General features: G+C 37.7%; 4 protein-coding genes across 6 annotated transcripts; 1 reads left to right on the top strand and 3 right to left on the bottom strand.

The window, feature by feature from the left end:
- Positions 1-765: 765 nt before the first annotated feature.
- On the top strand, positions 766-3,902 carry LOC103861602 (protein At-4/1). 3 transcript variants are annotated; one of them, XR_004456159.1, is made up of 9 exons: positions 766-1,041; positions 1,249-1,354; positions 1,424-1,479; positions 1,557-1,634; positions 1,714-1,787; positions 1,872-2,005; positions 2,098-2,193; positions 2,380-2,573; positions 3,224-3,902. XR_004456159.1 is itself a non-coding variant. In XM_009139322.3 (8 exons), the coding sequence occupies exons 1-8, from the start codon at positions 979-981 to the stop codon at positions 2,514-2,516; spliced, it is 744 nt and encodes a 247-aa protein (XP_009137570.1). In that variant the 5' UTR covers positions 773-978; the 3' UTR covers positions 2,517-2,633. The 3 variants fall into 3 exon arrangements, 1 of the variants encoding a protein (XP_009137570.1); XR_004456158.1 differs by having other exon boundaries at positions 2,836-3,902; XM_009139322.3 differs by lacking the exon at positions 3,224-3,902 and having other exon boundaries at positions 773-1,041; positions 2,380-2,633.
- On the bottom strand, positions 2,579-3,990 carry LOC103861603 (peroxidase 44). The gene is made up of 3 exons (XM_033287139.1): positions 3,713-3,990; positions 3,196-3,632; positions 2,579-3,117 (listed from the first exon to the last, which is right to left on the bottom strand). The coding sequence occupies exons 1-3, from the start codon at positions 3,935-3,937 to the stop codon at positions 2,817-2,819; spliced, it is 963 nt and encodes a 320-aa protein (XP_033143030.1). The 5' UTR covers positions 3,938-3,990; the 3' UTR covers positions 2,579-2,816.
- A 2,302-nt stretch (positions 3,991-6,292) lies between these two features.
- LOC103861601 (peroxidase 44) lies at positions 6,293-8,329 on the bottom strand. Its single transcript, XM_009139321.3, has 3 exons — positions 7,736-8,329; positions 6,945-7,381; positions 6,293-6,833 (listed from the first exon to the last, which is right to left on the bottom strand). The coding sequence occupies exons 1-3, from the start codon at positions 7,934-7,936 to the stop codon at positions 6,533-6,535; spliced, it is 939 nt and encodes a 312-aa protein (XP_009137569.1). The 5' UTR covers positions 7,937-8,329; the 3' UTR covers positions 6,293-6,532.
- Positions 8,330-8,561: 232 nt separating this feature from the next.
- On the bottom strand, positions 8,562-10,943 carry LOC103861600 (RNA-binding KH domain-containing protein PEPPER). Its single transcript, XM_009139319.3, has 6 exons — positions 10,593-10,943; positions 10,066-10,321; positions 9,799-9,947; positions 9,464-9,715; positions 9,162-9,353; positions 8,562-9,075 (listed from the first exon to the last, which is right to left on the bottom strand). Exons 1-6 carry the CDS (start codon positions 10,941-10,943, stop codon positions 8,794-8,796), a joined length of 1,482 nt encoding a protein of 493 aa, XP_009137567.1. The 3' UTR covers positions 8,562-8,793.
- Positions 10,944-13,615: the final 2,672 nt, after the last annotated feature.

Raw genomic sequence — 13,615 nt, 5'->3', positions numbered from 1 at the left:
ATACTATGTGGTAAGAATTGAAACTTATTGAACCTCATATGTTATTAATATAACGTAAAAATGTCATTATAATAAGGTCTATAAAATATTTTTAACGACATACCGTAAAACTACTAACAGAAATAAAATAAGGCCTGACTGGTTCAACCGCAGCGGTTGCGGTTACGGTTGCGGGAGTTTGCGGATGCGGATGGTTGCGGTTTCTAGCGGTTTTAAGAGATTTGTACGACTGGTTCTGCGGTTAAAAATTGGTGCGTTTGCAGGATACTTATGACTGGTTAACTACTCTAAGTGCAGCAGCGGTTAAATAATAAATTAACAATATTTACATTTTATATAATTATAAAAATATCAAAAATAATAATATTATAATAAATATAAAAGTTATATTTAGAAAGTTATAGTTTAATTTTTTTTAAAATATAGAAAATATTTTTGTTTTAAAATTTTATAATATTAATTAAAATATAATAGATATATTTTAGCATTTTTATAATTCCAATTTATTTTTTTTATTGAATAATTTTATTTTTGTATTTATATTGTTTTGGAAAAAAAAAAAAATTTATCCTCCCTCAACCGCCCGCAACCGCAAACGCTAGCTGGAACCAGCTTTTGAATTTATGAGGTTCAGAGCGATTTGGAGCGGTTTGGAGCGGTTTGAGCGATTGTTGCAAAACGCCAACAACCGCTACCAACCGCAAAAGCTGTATTTGCGGGTGGTAATGGGAAAACCAGTCATACCCTAAGTGACATTCCATAACACCATGAAACAAATTTTAGTCTTCTATACATCATCATATAAAGTAAGATAAATTTGATTTTGAAAACGAATTAGCAATTACGATACTGAAGAGTACGAGAGCCACACGATGACATCGACGGTCCAGATTACTCAGCATGTTTCCTAAGAAAAGCCTCTCGAATTTGAAATCCCTAACAGTACCAGTCGAGTAAGAAAGCTCAAATCGAAGAATCATGGCGGCAACAAGCGACGAGCAGATGCGTTTGCTTCTCTCCAGCTTCGATCAGATCTACGAGGTGAAGTTTCTCGATACTCTCTTCCGATCTCTTGTTCATCGAGTAGAGCTCAGAATATTCTGTTTCTGTTTCTCTGATCGGATTCGATTATGCCGAGATCTCTATCTGAACCGATTGAAATTGAAATCTAGAAACTACGATCTGCTCATTGCTTAGGCTTCAGTTATACTACTGTCATCATCATTCATAGCTTGATTTGTTGCTCAGGATTTCAAAAGCGGGATGAGCGAGATGAACGTGTTCAGATCGAGGAGCAATGTGGAAACCAGTAGAAGAGAGGCGCTTGAGATTAGCAATAAGACTCTTAAAGAAGGTTCTGGTTTGACTGTGTTATTCTTTGTATTCACTAGTGGTAATCTAATTTTAAGTGATGAACCTGCAGAGAACGAAAGGCTGAAGAAGCTACATACAGAATCGTTAAACAACTTCGTAGATCAGGTCTTCTTTCCTTTTGAATCCTTCTCTAGTTAATATGTTTCGTGTGTGTGTGATTCTTGATTCTGGGAAAAATACAGCTTGAGCATCGAACTAAGTGCCACGGCTTGAAAGAAGAACTGAAGAGAGTGAATGATGAAAACAGAAGCAAAGAGCATGTGAGACTCCAAACAGAAGCAAAGATGATGCTTTGATCGTGTTCCTATCTGTTCTGAGATGCTTTATAAGCTGTGGCAGGAACATAGGAATGCTTTGGAGTCGCTTATGCAGAAGCATGTAGCAAAGGTTGAAGAGCTAGAGAACAAAATCAGGTTTATAAGCACCACGTTCACTACTCTTATTATAACTGACATATGTATTGTATTGTGTCTCATCTTTTCGATATTTACATACAGAAGCCTTTTGGTTGAAAAGGCAACAAACGAGATGGTGATTGATAGGCTGCGCCAGGATTTGGCAGCTAACAAATCGCATATTCAAGCAATGTCGAGGAAGCTGGATCGAGTCTATTCCGAAGTGGAATCCAAGTGTAAGACTTGGCAGACGCCTTATGTTTGCTTTAAGTTTGTGTTTATGTTGCTGCATACATATATTGGCTTCCTAATGGTAATCATTTTATAGATGAAGTCGAGGTTCAGGATCTGAAGGACTGTCTTCTCATGGAGCAAGAAGAGAAAATTGATATTACTAACAAACTTCAGAGTCTGCAGAAGGAACGTAAGAGTTTCTCCTCTTTGCTAACTCAGTGTCTGAAAATGCTTTTTAAAAGTGATGGATTACTAAGTTCCTGAGACGCTCTAGTTTGGTTTTATGGTTTTCGTTAGCGAGAGTAAGAGCTTCACATTACATTTTTAGTCAGTATATTGCAAACCTTAATGGCAGATCCCTTTATATTCTATGCAGTGGTTATAAGTAGAACAACAGTAGCCGAAAAGCAGAGGGATACAACTTCATATCGACAGGTGGAGACTTTGAAGCAGAAGCTAATGAAACTGAGAAAAGAGAATGAGATCCTTAAACGGAAACTATCTTCTTCATAGAACAGCCAGGAACAAAAACTTTGCTTGGCAAACACTTACTGCTCCGTCCCTCAACGAGTAAGTTCCACAAAACCAAACCATTTTTTAAATTCAAATGATACAGTTGAAAACATACAACACCACAAAGCCTGAATAAGAACTCAATATTAAAAAAGATAATAAAGTACATGCAACACGCAAATCAATTTTGAACGGATAAATAAAACAAGATCCTGGAGAAAGCACACTTCCGGATTTGATTATTTGTTAGAAAACAAACATAGGATTCCTCTTGGTCTTTAGATTAAGAACAATATAGAATCAACGTCCGTTGTTGAAGACTCTGCAGTTTCTCCTGATCTCTCCAGCACGTCCGGTAAGGACTCCAATGGTACCCATTTTCTCCATTGCCTGAGCAAATCTCTGTCTGAAGAGTGAATTGCTTTGTGCAAAACTCGACACAATTCCACGGGTTGCTCCATCGAAAGCCAAGTTTGAATCAATCCTCATGACTGCTCTTTGTCTTTGCATCTCTCCAAAGATTGCGTTATCCACAACGAATGGAGTCCTTTGGTCCAAGAACACGGATGGGTCATTTGGGGCACGACATGTGTTCCTCAACCTTTGAAAAGAGATGTATTAGTTGGTCAGATATACATAAAATTGATGTTCATTTGATGCTATGTATCAAAATACGTACTGAGCGTTCAGTGAGCGGTCCATGGCAGGGTCATTAAGCCTATCCTGGAAAAGACTGCAATGAATAGAACCAACACTGTGGCCACCACCAATTAGTGTAACCATATCGTTCACACTCATGCCTTTAGCTGCAAATGCTTGGATGGATGCGGACACAGGAATTGTTGGTCCGGGCAAGTTCACATCGGCTGGGTTTGACCTTAATCCATCACGTCTTCCTGTTTTTATCAAGAAGCTTGGACCACCAGCTAATTTGATCGCATCTCTGGTGGCTAGAGCTACAATGTCTGCGCATGAGACAATTCCGGGGCACACAGCCTCGAGCTGTCTCTTAATCTCATCAATGACCTCATAGCCTCTCACGCTTGCATTTGGTCCTGTGCTTTTCTCTGATGGCCTTCCTGGTCTTGGGTCAATCAAAAGGGAAGCATCACAACCCTACACAATCATTCCAAACATTGGTTGATCAATGTTAGTTACGTCTATATATTAGTGAGTCCATCATAATACATAGTCACACACACAAGGAGAAGCTTACTAACCGTAACAAAGCAATCATGAAACTGCATACGAAGCAATGCTGCAGTAATGCTAGGGTCGCTACGGAAACTGTTGGCAACGACAGTAGAAATGATAGATCCAGCGCGGTGGCATGAGGGACCGTAGAACGCAAACTTGAGTTGCGCCAAAGCAGAGGGAACAAGGAAACAGAAAAGTAAAAACAAAGCTGTAATTGACTTCATTTCCTTGCCTCTCCTGCGAAAACTTAGAAATATTTTTGGGTTGTGTTGTAATTGTTAGTCGTAGATTGCATATTTATATGTAAATTGATGAACACGACATTGACAAAGAGAATGTTTCATATCAAAGACGTGCATAGGGTAAAGGTAGATATTCACAATTGATGGTTTTAAGTTTTAACATTATCTATATAGTAGTTGTGATTTAATAAATGTTTTCCATAAACCTCTTCTATACGTCAAAAGACTGGTTCCGGCCAACTTGGAATATGTTTTGAACAATTTGCGACATTCTGTCAATTTTGAATAGGTATATACCATTTCTATTTCGAGAAGTGGATGCCTACTTAGTAAAATATGCAATTTGTTTCAGTTTTTTTTTGTATATTTTCCCTCTCAAATAAAACAAGTTGTAAAAGAAAAAGAAACAAAGAAAAGTCTGCATGGTCTGTTTCTTGCTGTACAAGACGTAAAAATAAGATAGAAAATAATATAATACGCGTATATTGTGAATATAATCATTCAGGAATATGACTTGGTTGACAATTGTCCTTCAAGCCGACGCGTTCAAGTTTAACTAGAGCGTCTGGATTTTTACTCAGTCAAGACACTCCTGTACTCTCCTTTTCTTTGCACGTACACAACCGAGGCAGTTTTAGAGAAGCTCTCGCTTGTACACTCGTCTAGATCCAACCAAAAAATACTAACCAAGTTCGACCAAGTTTCGTCCAAACGAGAAAGTTTCGACCCAATTTATTTCGGGACGAACTTGGTTCGTATGTGTTTGTATGTAAGCGTTATGTTAGCTTTTAATTATAACCCTCGAGCTTGATTTAATTAGCTTATCTCTTTTGAATCTAAGAATACATTTTGGTAGACCTCCAAAAAGATTAGCGTTTCACTGCTTCTTTAAAGAGGATTTTTTTCATCTTTACATTTACAATTATACAATTTAGGGTATGACTGGTTTTCCCGCTACCACCCGCAAACGCAGCTTTTGCGGTTGGTAGCGGTTGCTGGCGTTTTGCAACAATCGCTCAAACCGCTCTAAACCGCTCCAAATCGCTCTGAACCTCATAAATTCAAAAGCTGGTTCCAGCTAGCGTTTGCGGTTGCGGGCGTTTGCGGGAGGATAAAAAAAAATTATTTTTTTTCCAAAACAATATAAATACAAAAATAAAAAAATTCAATAAAAAAATTAAACTGAAATTATAAAAATGCTAAAATATATCAATTAAATTTTAATTAATATTATAAAACTTTAAAATAAAAATATTTTCTATATTTTTAAAAAATTTAAACTATAACTTTCTAAATATAAATTTTATATTTATTATAATATTATTATTTTTGATATTTTTATAATTGTATAAAATGTAAATATTGTTAATTTATTATTTAACTGCTGCTGCATTTGGTAGTTAACCAGTCATAAGTATCCCGCAAACGCACAAATTTCTAACCGCATAACCAGTCGTACAAATCTCTTAAAACCGCTAGAAACCGCAACCACCCGCATCCGCAAACTCCCGCAACCGCAACCGCAACCGCTGCGGTTAAACCAGTCAGGCCCTTAGTATGTTTTACCTTCATCTTGTCTTTTAGTTTTTCTTGCAACGTTTTAGGGCCTACTTATTAGTCACAAAAATAGTGTATCACATCGGTAGTTGGAAGAGATTTGAAGCAATATATAAAATAGATGAACCACTTCTTTTATCACCAATTGATTTTAGGTTGAAAGTTCATTTACCTTAACACTACTATATGTATGAGTAGTCTACTACTTGAGTCTTACGGTAGACCAATGATTACCGTGATGTGGTGATTAATTAATTTGTTAGTATATCTGATTAAATCCTTCATTTAAAGTATGCGTCTATGCCATGAGAACTTTGATCATTCTGTTCTAGACCATAAGTTTTTTTACGCACCAAAATTTGTTTGAAGAAATGCATTTGCCGTAAAAAAATGCGTCAAGTAAACCTAAGTGAATAGTTTTTATCTTAACCACTAAGAAGATGTTCAAAAGGATTGTACGTTTACTGGACTTAATTATTAATACTTGCTAATCATTCACAAATGAGAGTTTAATAACTTCCAATAGTTAGCAAAAGAAATCTAGGGCCACTGCGCTGAAAGCTGATTTGAATGAAATTAGTGGTAATGCTGTAGAATTGTGCTTAGTTTATGCATTTCAATTGTTTCGTTGCCTATATAATGATTTGCACTCTTTGATCCAAACCACTACTATATATATGTGAGTGTACTGGTCTCGTTTAGTATATCACTAAATGAGTTTAAAAGTTTGTTTTTATCGTATCATAATTAGAAGTGAAATTATAAAGGGTATTATAAAAGAACAACGAACAAATAGTTAAACAACATAAAATGCACACAATAGACATGAAAGTAAAAATTAAAGAAATTATGAAAAGTCATTAGAAAATGCAGTTACATATCAATTCATGGAAATAATAAAATATGATAGCAGAAATAAATTAAAAAACAAACTTCGGTTTCGGTTGATTATTCAAAAGAGTAAAAATGGGAAAAGAACGAAAAAGAGTGAAAATAAGCAATGGTCAGGACAGTGTAGAATCAACGTCCGTTGTTGAAGACTCTACAGTTTCTCCTGATCTCTCCAGAACGTCCGGTAAGAACCCCAATCCTACCCATTTTCACCATTGCTTCAGCAAATCTCTTCCTAAAGAGTGCATTGCTTTGTGCAAAGCTCGACACAATTCCACGGGTTGACCTGTCAAGACCCATGTTTTGATCAATCCTCATGACTCCTCTCTGCCTTCGGATCTCTCCGTAGATTGCGTTATCCACGATGAATGGTGTCCTTTGGTCCAAGAATACCGATGGGTCATTTGGAGAACGGCATGTGTTCCTCAACCTAAAGAAATGTATTAGTGGGTCACATTCACATATATCATTTGATACATAAAATAATAACACATTTAGTCAAGTGATTTGTGTTAGTATTCACACACACACACACACGTACCTAGCATTTAAAGTGCGGTCCATGGCAGGGTCATTAAGCCTATCCTGGAAAAGACTGCAATGAATAGAACCAACACTGTGGCCACCACCAATAAGTGTAACCATGTCGTTCGCATTCATACCTTTAGCTGCAAATGCTTGGATGGATGCAGACACAGGGATTGTTGGTCCGGGCAAGTTCACATCATTGGGACTTGACCTTAATCCATCACGTCTTCCTGTTGGTACTGAGAACCTTGGACCACCAGCTAATGCGACTGAGTCTCTGGTGGCTAGAGTTACAATGTCTGCGCATGAGACAGTTCTGGGGCACGCAGCCTCGAGCTGTCTTTTGGCCTCATCAATGATCTCGTAGCCTCTGACACTTGCATTTGGTCCGGTGCTTTTCTCTGATGGCCTTCCGGGTCTTGGGTCGATCAAGAGGGAAGCATCACAACCCTATACAACCGTATCAAACATTGATTGGTCAACGTAACGTCAAGAAGATAAATTAGAACATCAGCATTCATATAGTCTGTAGCTAAAGTATTTAGTGATATAGTATTAATATAATGTTATATTCTAATCAAATTTTAACCAAAAACGACTATTGACAAGAAAACAAATCTTATATGAGTTTCTATTAAAAAAAAAATTGAATTTCTCAATCGGAAATTTCATTAATCTTTCATCACATTTTATATTTTTGTATTTATTTTCTTAATTTTAATTATGAGAAACTCTTCTAGAGACTACGGATAGAGAGGATATATATGCGTGTGCACACAACATAACAAGGAGAAGCTTACTAACCCTGACAAAGCAATCATGAAACTGCATACGAAGCAATGCTGCAGTGATGCTACGGTCACGGCGGAAACGGTTGGCAACAACATTAGCAACAATAGATTCCGCGCGGGGGCATGATCGGCCGTAGAACCCAAAGCGGAGCTGCGCCAAGGCAGATGGGACAAGGAAACAGAAAAGGAAAAACAAAGCTGTGATTGACCTCATTTTGAATGATGAGCTCTTCTTTGCCTCTCCTGTAAATGTTAATTACTTTTGGTGATGATATTCTAAGTGTCCATAACATACATATTTATATATAAATTTAGGGACAGGACGTAGGCAAAGAGAATGTCTCATTTAGAAGACGTGCATAGAGTAAAGGTGGATACATTGTCAATTTAACTGGTTTAAAGGAATATACATGATGTATCATTGTGCTTTAAAAATGTTTCAAAAAATGTTTTAGAGTTTGTTCTCCACACGTCGAAGATTCAACATGGCCAACTTGGAATATTTATTGAAAAACTTACGTTCAACATTGAGCCGGCTTTGAAATGTACCATTTCTACGTCGAGAAGTGGATTTAGTTTAGTGCTAACACGAGTCGACGTAAAATTGGACCCTAAAGACCATCAGGACTAGAAACAGATGCTTGATTTGCTTCCCCTAGAGGCCGACACAGGTGCTGTCCCATTAAAACAGAATTTAAATTATTTCTATTTTGTTTATTGTGTTCCTCGTATCAGCATCACTAAGGCGATGTTTTGACAAAGTTGTAAAGTAAATTTCAGATTTGTATAAATGAAAAAAATAATTCATATCTAAGTCTTCTAATTTCTGTCAACATCTCTCAAAACTAACAGGATTTCTTTTTAAATTAAAAAAAAAAACAAGAAACTGTTCTTATTTGAAAGTAACAAGACCTGTCGTGTAAACATATCAAGATTCAAGTAAAAAAGAACAGGCACCTAGCTTTACATTACACAATCAACAACATTGGCTCTCTTGCACTTGTTCTTTCCCCCTCTATCATAAATGAGCCACCTCTCTAAACCTCGTAAACAACCCACACAGCAAACGATTCATAAATTATAAGTGTTGTAGCCACCAGCATCAGAAGCTGGTCTATATTCCGTTCCATAAGTTTGCCCATTCAGTGACGGCGTGTATGCAGACGCCGACGGACCAGCAAGCTGAGAGTAGGCTGTTGGTCTGTACTGCACCGTCTCTGTGCCCATGTAGCTGCTCGCGAGCGGCTCTTGAAGGTTGCTCAGCTGAGGAGGGTACGCAGGTACATAACCAGTATCCACTCTAGCATATCCCCCTGAAACCGAAGCCGGTTCCTTGTGATTGCTGATGAAGTCCTACACATAGGTAAACGACATATACAATTTTATGCTAAGGAACGAAGCAGAGGGTAGCATGGAAAAAGGAAGACTAGTCTTAGTACTTGAATTAGTTGCTGGGCAGTTTGTACTTGAGAAGATGTGCCTTTGATTTCAACTGTGATTTGATCAGGATGTGGACTCTCTTGAATGGTAATGGTAGCGCCGCTTCTTCTCCGGATGAAGGCTATATTAGCTCCTTCTAAACCAATAATATCCTCCGCATAGGAGAACGGTATTTGCATCGTCTGAGATACCTGGCAAGAAAAACCCATAATAGAAAAATCTTCACTAGTTCCAAGAGATTAGCTAAGATAAAAGACGCTAGTAGAAGACCAAACATAACAGGTAAGAACATGACAACTACCTGTGTAACAAAAGCAGCAGAAACTCGAGCAAGGCCAGGGGAGTGTCTAGCGGCCAATGCAGGATCCTGACTGTAGATGGAAGCTCCCGAAGGCTGAACAAATGACTCCACCCGAGTATCCCGCTCCAAAAACAGAGCTTCCCTCCGTGCCAAGAGATCAGACTCGATTGCATTTGACAAAGCAGCATGGAGAGCTGACTTGTTGTTAGCTAACGGTTCCTCCTGACGAACTTGGGAGACTCTAGCTAGATACTAAAGACAAAAAAAAATTAACAAAAGTTAGATAAAACAGAGAGAACCGCAAGGAAGAAGTCTTTTCAGAGAATCAAGCTTACTTGCTTCTCGAAGAGAGGAACCACAGAATGGTCGACTAGAAATTTCCTCAAGTGTCCTACAACACCTTCTAACGCCTTTACGATCTTTAAAGCTTCCCCCTGCAAATCCACTATCCTCTCATCTTGCGCAGCATAAAACGGTGTGTCCTCTGTCAACAAGAAAATACAGTTTACTTATTATCATCCGGTTAAAGAACTATAATAGCACAAAACTCCAGAGATGACAGTTAACTGAGAAATAACAAACATAGATGATGATGTTAGTACCGTCTGATAAAATGCGAACCGATGCACCAGAGTTCTCTACTATAGATTTAATAGAGGACCCTTGTTTCCCGATTAAATTAATCGCCTGCGAAGAAGCAACTAATAAACGCACTGAAGAGAAAGCAACTCCAGCGTTCTGAAGATCCTCATCATCATCACTATCAGGCAGCCCCGAAACTCTTCTGAACACCCTCACGACTGCCTCCATTGCAGGTGACATGTACGCCTCTGGTTCTTCCTTTGCAGATATCATCACCTAAACATAACAGTGGACACTTAAAACTACAATCAAACCCATAAAGCAATCAAAACTGAAACTTCGAATTAAAACGGAATAACTCAAGTGGACACTTCAAACTACAATCAAACACAGAAAGCTTACAACTTTCCCTAGAAAGAGCATCGCAATGATCATACCCCCATGAATCTGAATACTGATGCTAACTAAACCCTAATTTTCTCTAATTAGGTTTAAGAAAGTTACAACCTTTAGAAATAAACAAATCCCAATTAAGAAAGATACTAACGATGCGATCAGGAGTTGTGGTGGGACCGTCGAGGACTTTGATGCGAGCGCGAGTCTCCTCGCACATCTTTCTGATGATATCTCCTTTGCGTCCGATAATAGCTCCGACCTTAGATACCGGAACGATCACACGGAACACGCAATCGCCAGGCCATCCTGGCCATCTCTCCGCCGCGGAATCGTTCGTATTGGGGGCGGTCTCGGCAGTTAAGGTATCCGGCTGATTCGATTCGGGGAAGGCGACGGAGGCTTCGTTGAGCAATGAGGAGGCAGTGACTCCGGAAGGTGTGAGGGTTTCATTCTCGGGGAAGTTTGTAGCACCGTTCTCGGCGGAATCGGCGACGGCGGCCATTAGAATCGGAACAAATTAAAAAAGGGGATAGCGAGCGAGCGAGCGAGAAGGAGAAGATGATTTGACCTTTGGTTATATACGGTGTCGTTTCAGTTCAGATGTTTTGGGCTTTGGGCATGTTATGTAGACTAGGCCCGTAATGATATTCATTTGGGCTTCTTTTAGCCCATGAGCTATATTTGAACTCCTACTTTATGTATATGTTTCAAGTTTTATCCCCGATTCGGTTAGGTTTGTCTGCTCTGACTGTCTGCTTAACACTCCAGACGATATTATCCAGAGGGGAATCCAGACCATTGAAGTAACGGGTGCACTGTTAATAGTAAAAAAATAAAAATGCATTAGACAAGAATCAAACCTGGGAAATCAAGGGTGCACAAGCTTCTTATTACCATAAGAGCTAACGAAACTTTGCTTTTCTACATTGTAAAATTTTGAATTGTTATATAATAGTGGGTGCACGTGCCCCCACAGCCTAAGTCCTGGTTTCGCCACTGATATTATCCCTTATGGAATCTTTATTCTTTTTAATTATGGGATCATCTTTATTCTTTTTAAGTATGTAAGTTTACCTATTATCACACAAAGTCAGTGTATGTTTTATGGGTTAATATATTCTCTGCCTCACGTGAAATGGTTGCACACTTGCACTATTCGTTTTACCGTAAGTTAGGATATCTTATGTTTTGTATGCTATGGAAGATTTAGTTTGCACATCTTGTCCTCATTTGCAACTGGCAATGAAAAAGAAAGGGACGTGACGTAGAAATTATGTGCTGGCCCAGAAGATACTTATCCCTTTGCGAGTTTTTTTTTGTATTTTAGGTTTTTATTCTTTCGACTCGAAAGCTTTTTTATTCCTATGTTTCAAAATTTATAGATCTCAATATTGTCATACAATTTCCTTTGGAACTAGAAAATATGGATCATATAAAGCTGAAACATGCAGCATCTTTATGACCGGTTGAACTTATACTATATTATGTAGATTTTATAGTCATCAAAACTTCGAGAAATGGTGTTCTTTGAAAGATAGTCTTATATAGTTTTTGACATTTCATTATTTTTATATGTTTTCATATTTTTCGAAGTACTATTGAATAATCATCACTATCTAAAATTTTATCCTCCATTTCTTATACTCACCAATTAGTTTTTGACATCATCATCAATATTTTAAACTCAATTATCTTTAGTATAATCTCGTTATGCGTTAGTTAATTATTACAGTAGTTCTTTTCGTTCTTGTTCTTTTTTAAAGACGATTGTTTTTGTTTATTTTAGATTTTCATTGTTTGGGTTACCCAAAAGGCTTCGAGAGTTTAGGCAAAACGCATATTATATGTGTATATGTTAATGGTCCCCTCAATACACGCACATAGAAGAGAGTTCACTTGTAGTTTGTAACCATTTGAATCAATCTTGTACAGTGCCCTAATTGACTCTCAAGGGTCACGTGCTTAACAACATACTTAAACATTATCACATTTCCAGTTACATGCAATTTTTTTGGTAGTCTTTCTTAATTTTTTTTTTATATAAAAACGAGAATCTTACTTATTTTTAGCACATTTTCTTTATTTCCTTTACATCATAATTAACATATTTCCAACACCTACGAAAGGTAACATCTACCATTGAAAATCCCGAAATAATGTTTTTATCCAAAGGTAAACACATCAGATGATGTGAGTGAAAGATAACTCATCAAACATCAATAGCTTCGCGAAACAACTGTTAGAAGAAAAAAGTCAAATACACAATTGAATCTTCTATGTCCATCGAGCTAATGATGCTTCCACAACAATTACTTAACCATTCCAATAGTGACAAAAAAAAGTTAACCATTCCAAAAGACATTTGTGTTTTAGAATCAAATATATTTTATTTATTTTCTTCATTGAAACATTAAGAAAGAAAGAAAAAGTAACTGATTTAAAAGGAAAAAATGAGGAAAAGAAGGAGAGGTCACATGTCATATGAAAAGAAGTGTAATAACATAAGAAGATTCCAAAAAAAAAGGAACAGAGATGGACTTTGGAGACAGTGGGCAGAGTTCGCAGACAGGTTTATCCTCTCTTTACATTTTCCTCGTTAGATAAATCTCATGCAGCATTGCAGCTTCACCATTGCTAAGTTCTCCTACACATATTCACTCCACCACTACAAGAAAACAGCGGTATTCTGACGGACGTTCCGACGGAAAATGAATTCTTCGGAATATACCGAGGAATTTCCGAGACAATTCCGAGGAAACACAAAATTTGGCTTTCTCGGAATTTCCTCGGAACATTCCGACGGAATTCCGAGGAAAATTCATCTCGTCGGAATATTCCGACGGAATACCGAGGAAACTAGTATTCCTCGGAAAAAACCGATGAATTCCGAGGAAATATTATAGACGTTAGAGAGCCGTTGGGGGATTTTAAAAATTCCGAGGAAATTCCGACGAACTAGCCGTTTGCATCGGAATTCCGTCGGAATTTCCTCGGTCTGTCGGCAGGATTTCAACTATAAATACAAGCACCCCTCTTCCTCTTCATTCACTCCATATCTTCATCCTCCCTCTCACTTTCTTTACACACGAATTTGATTCATAAAAAACATGTCTTCTTCAAATTATTTTCGTTCTTGGATCGATCGACCTCATTTGGATCCGAACACGAGATTGC

The sequence above is a fragment of the Brassica rapa genome, chromosome A03, assembly GCF_000309985.2.
Source record: "Brassica rapa cultivar Chiifu-401-42 chromosome A03, CAAS_Brap_v3.01, whole genome shotgun sequence".
Lineage (NCBI taxonomy): Eukaryota > Viridiplantae > Streptophyta > Magnoliopsida > Brassicales > Brassicaceae > Brassica > Brassica rapa.
The sequence above is the reverse complement of the archived record's forward strand: the minus strand, read 5'-3'. Positions and strand labels throughout refer to the sequence as shown.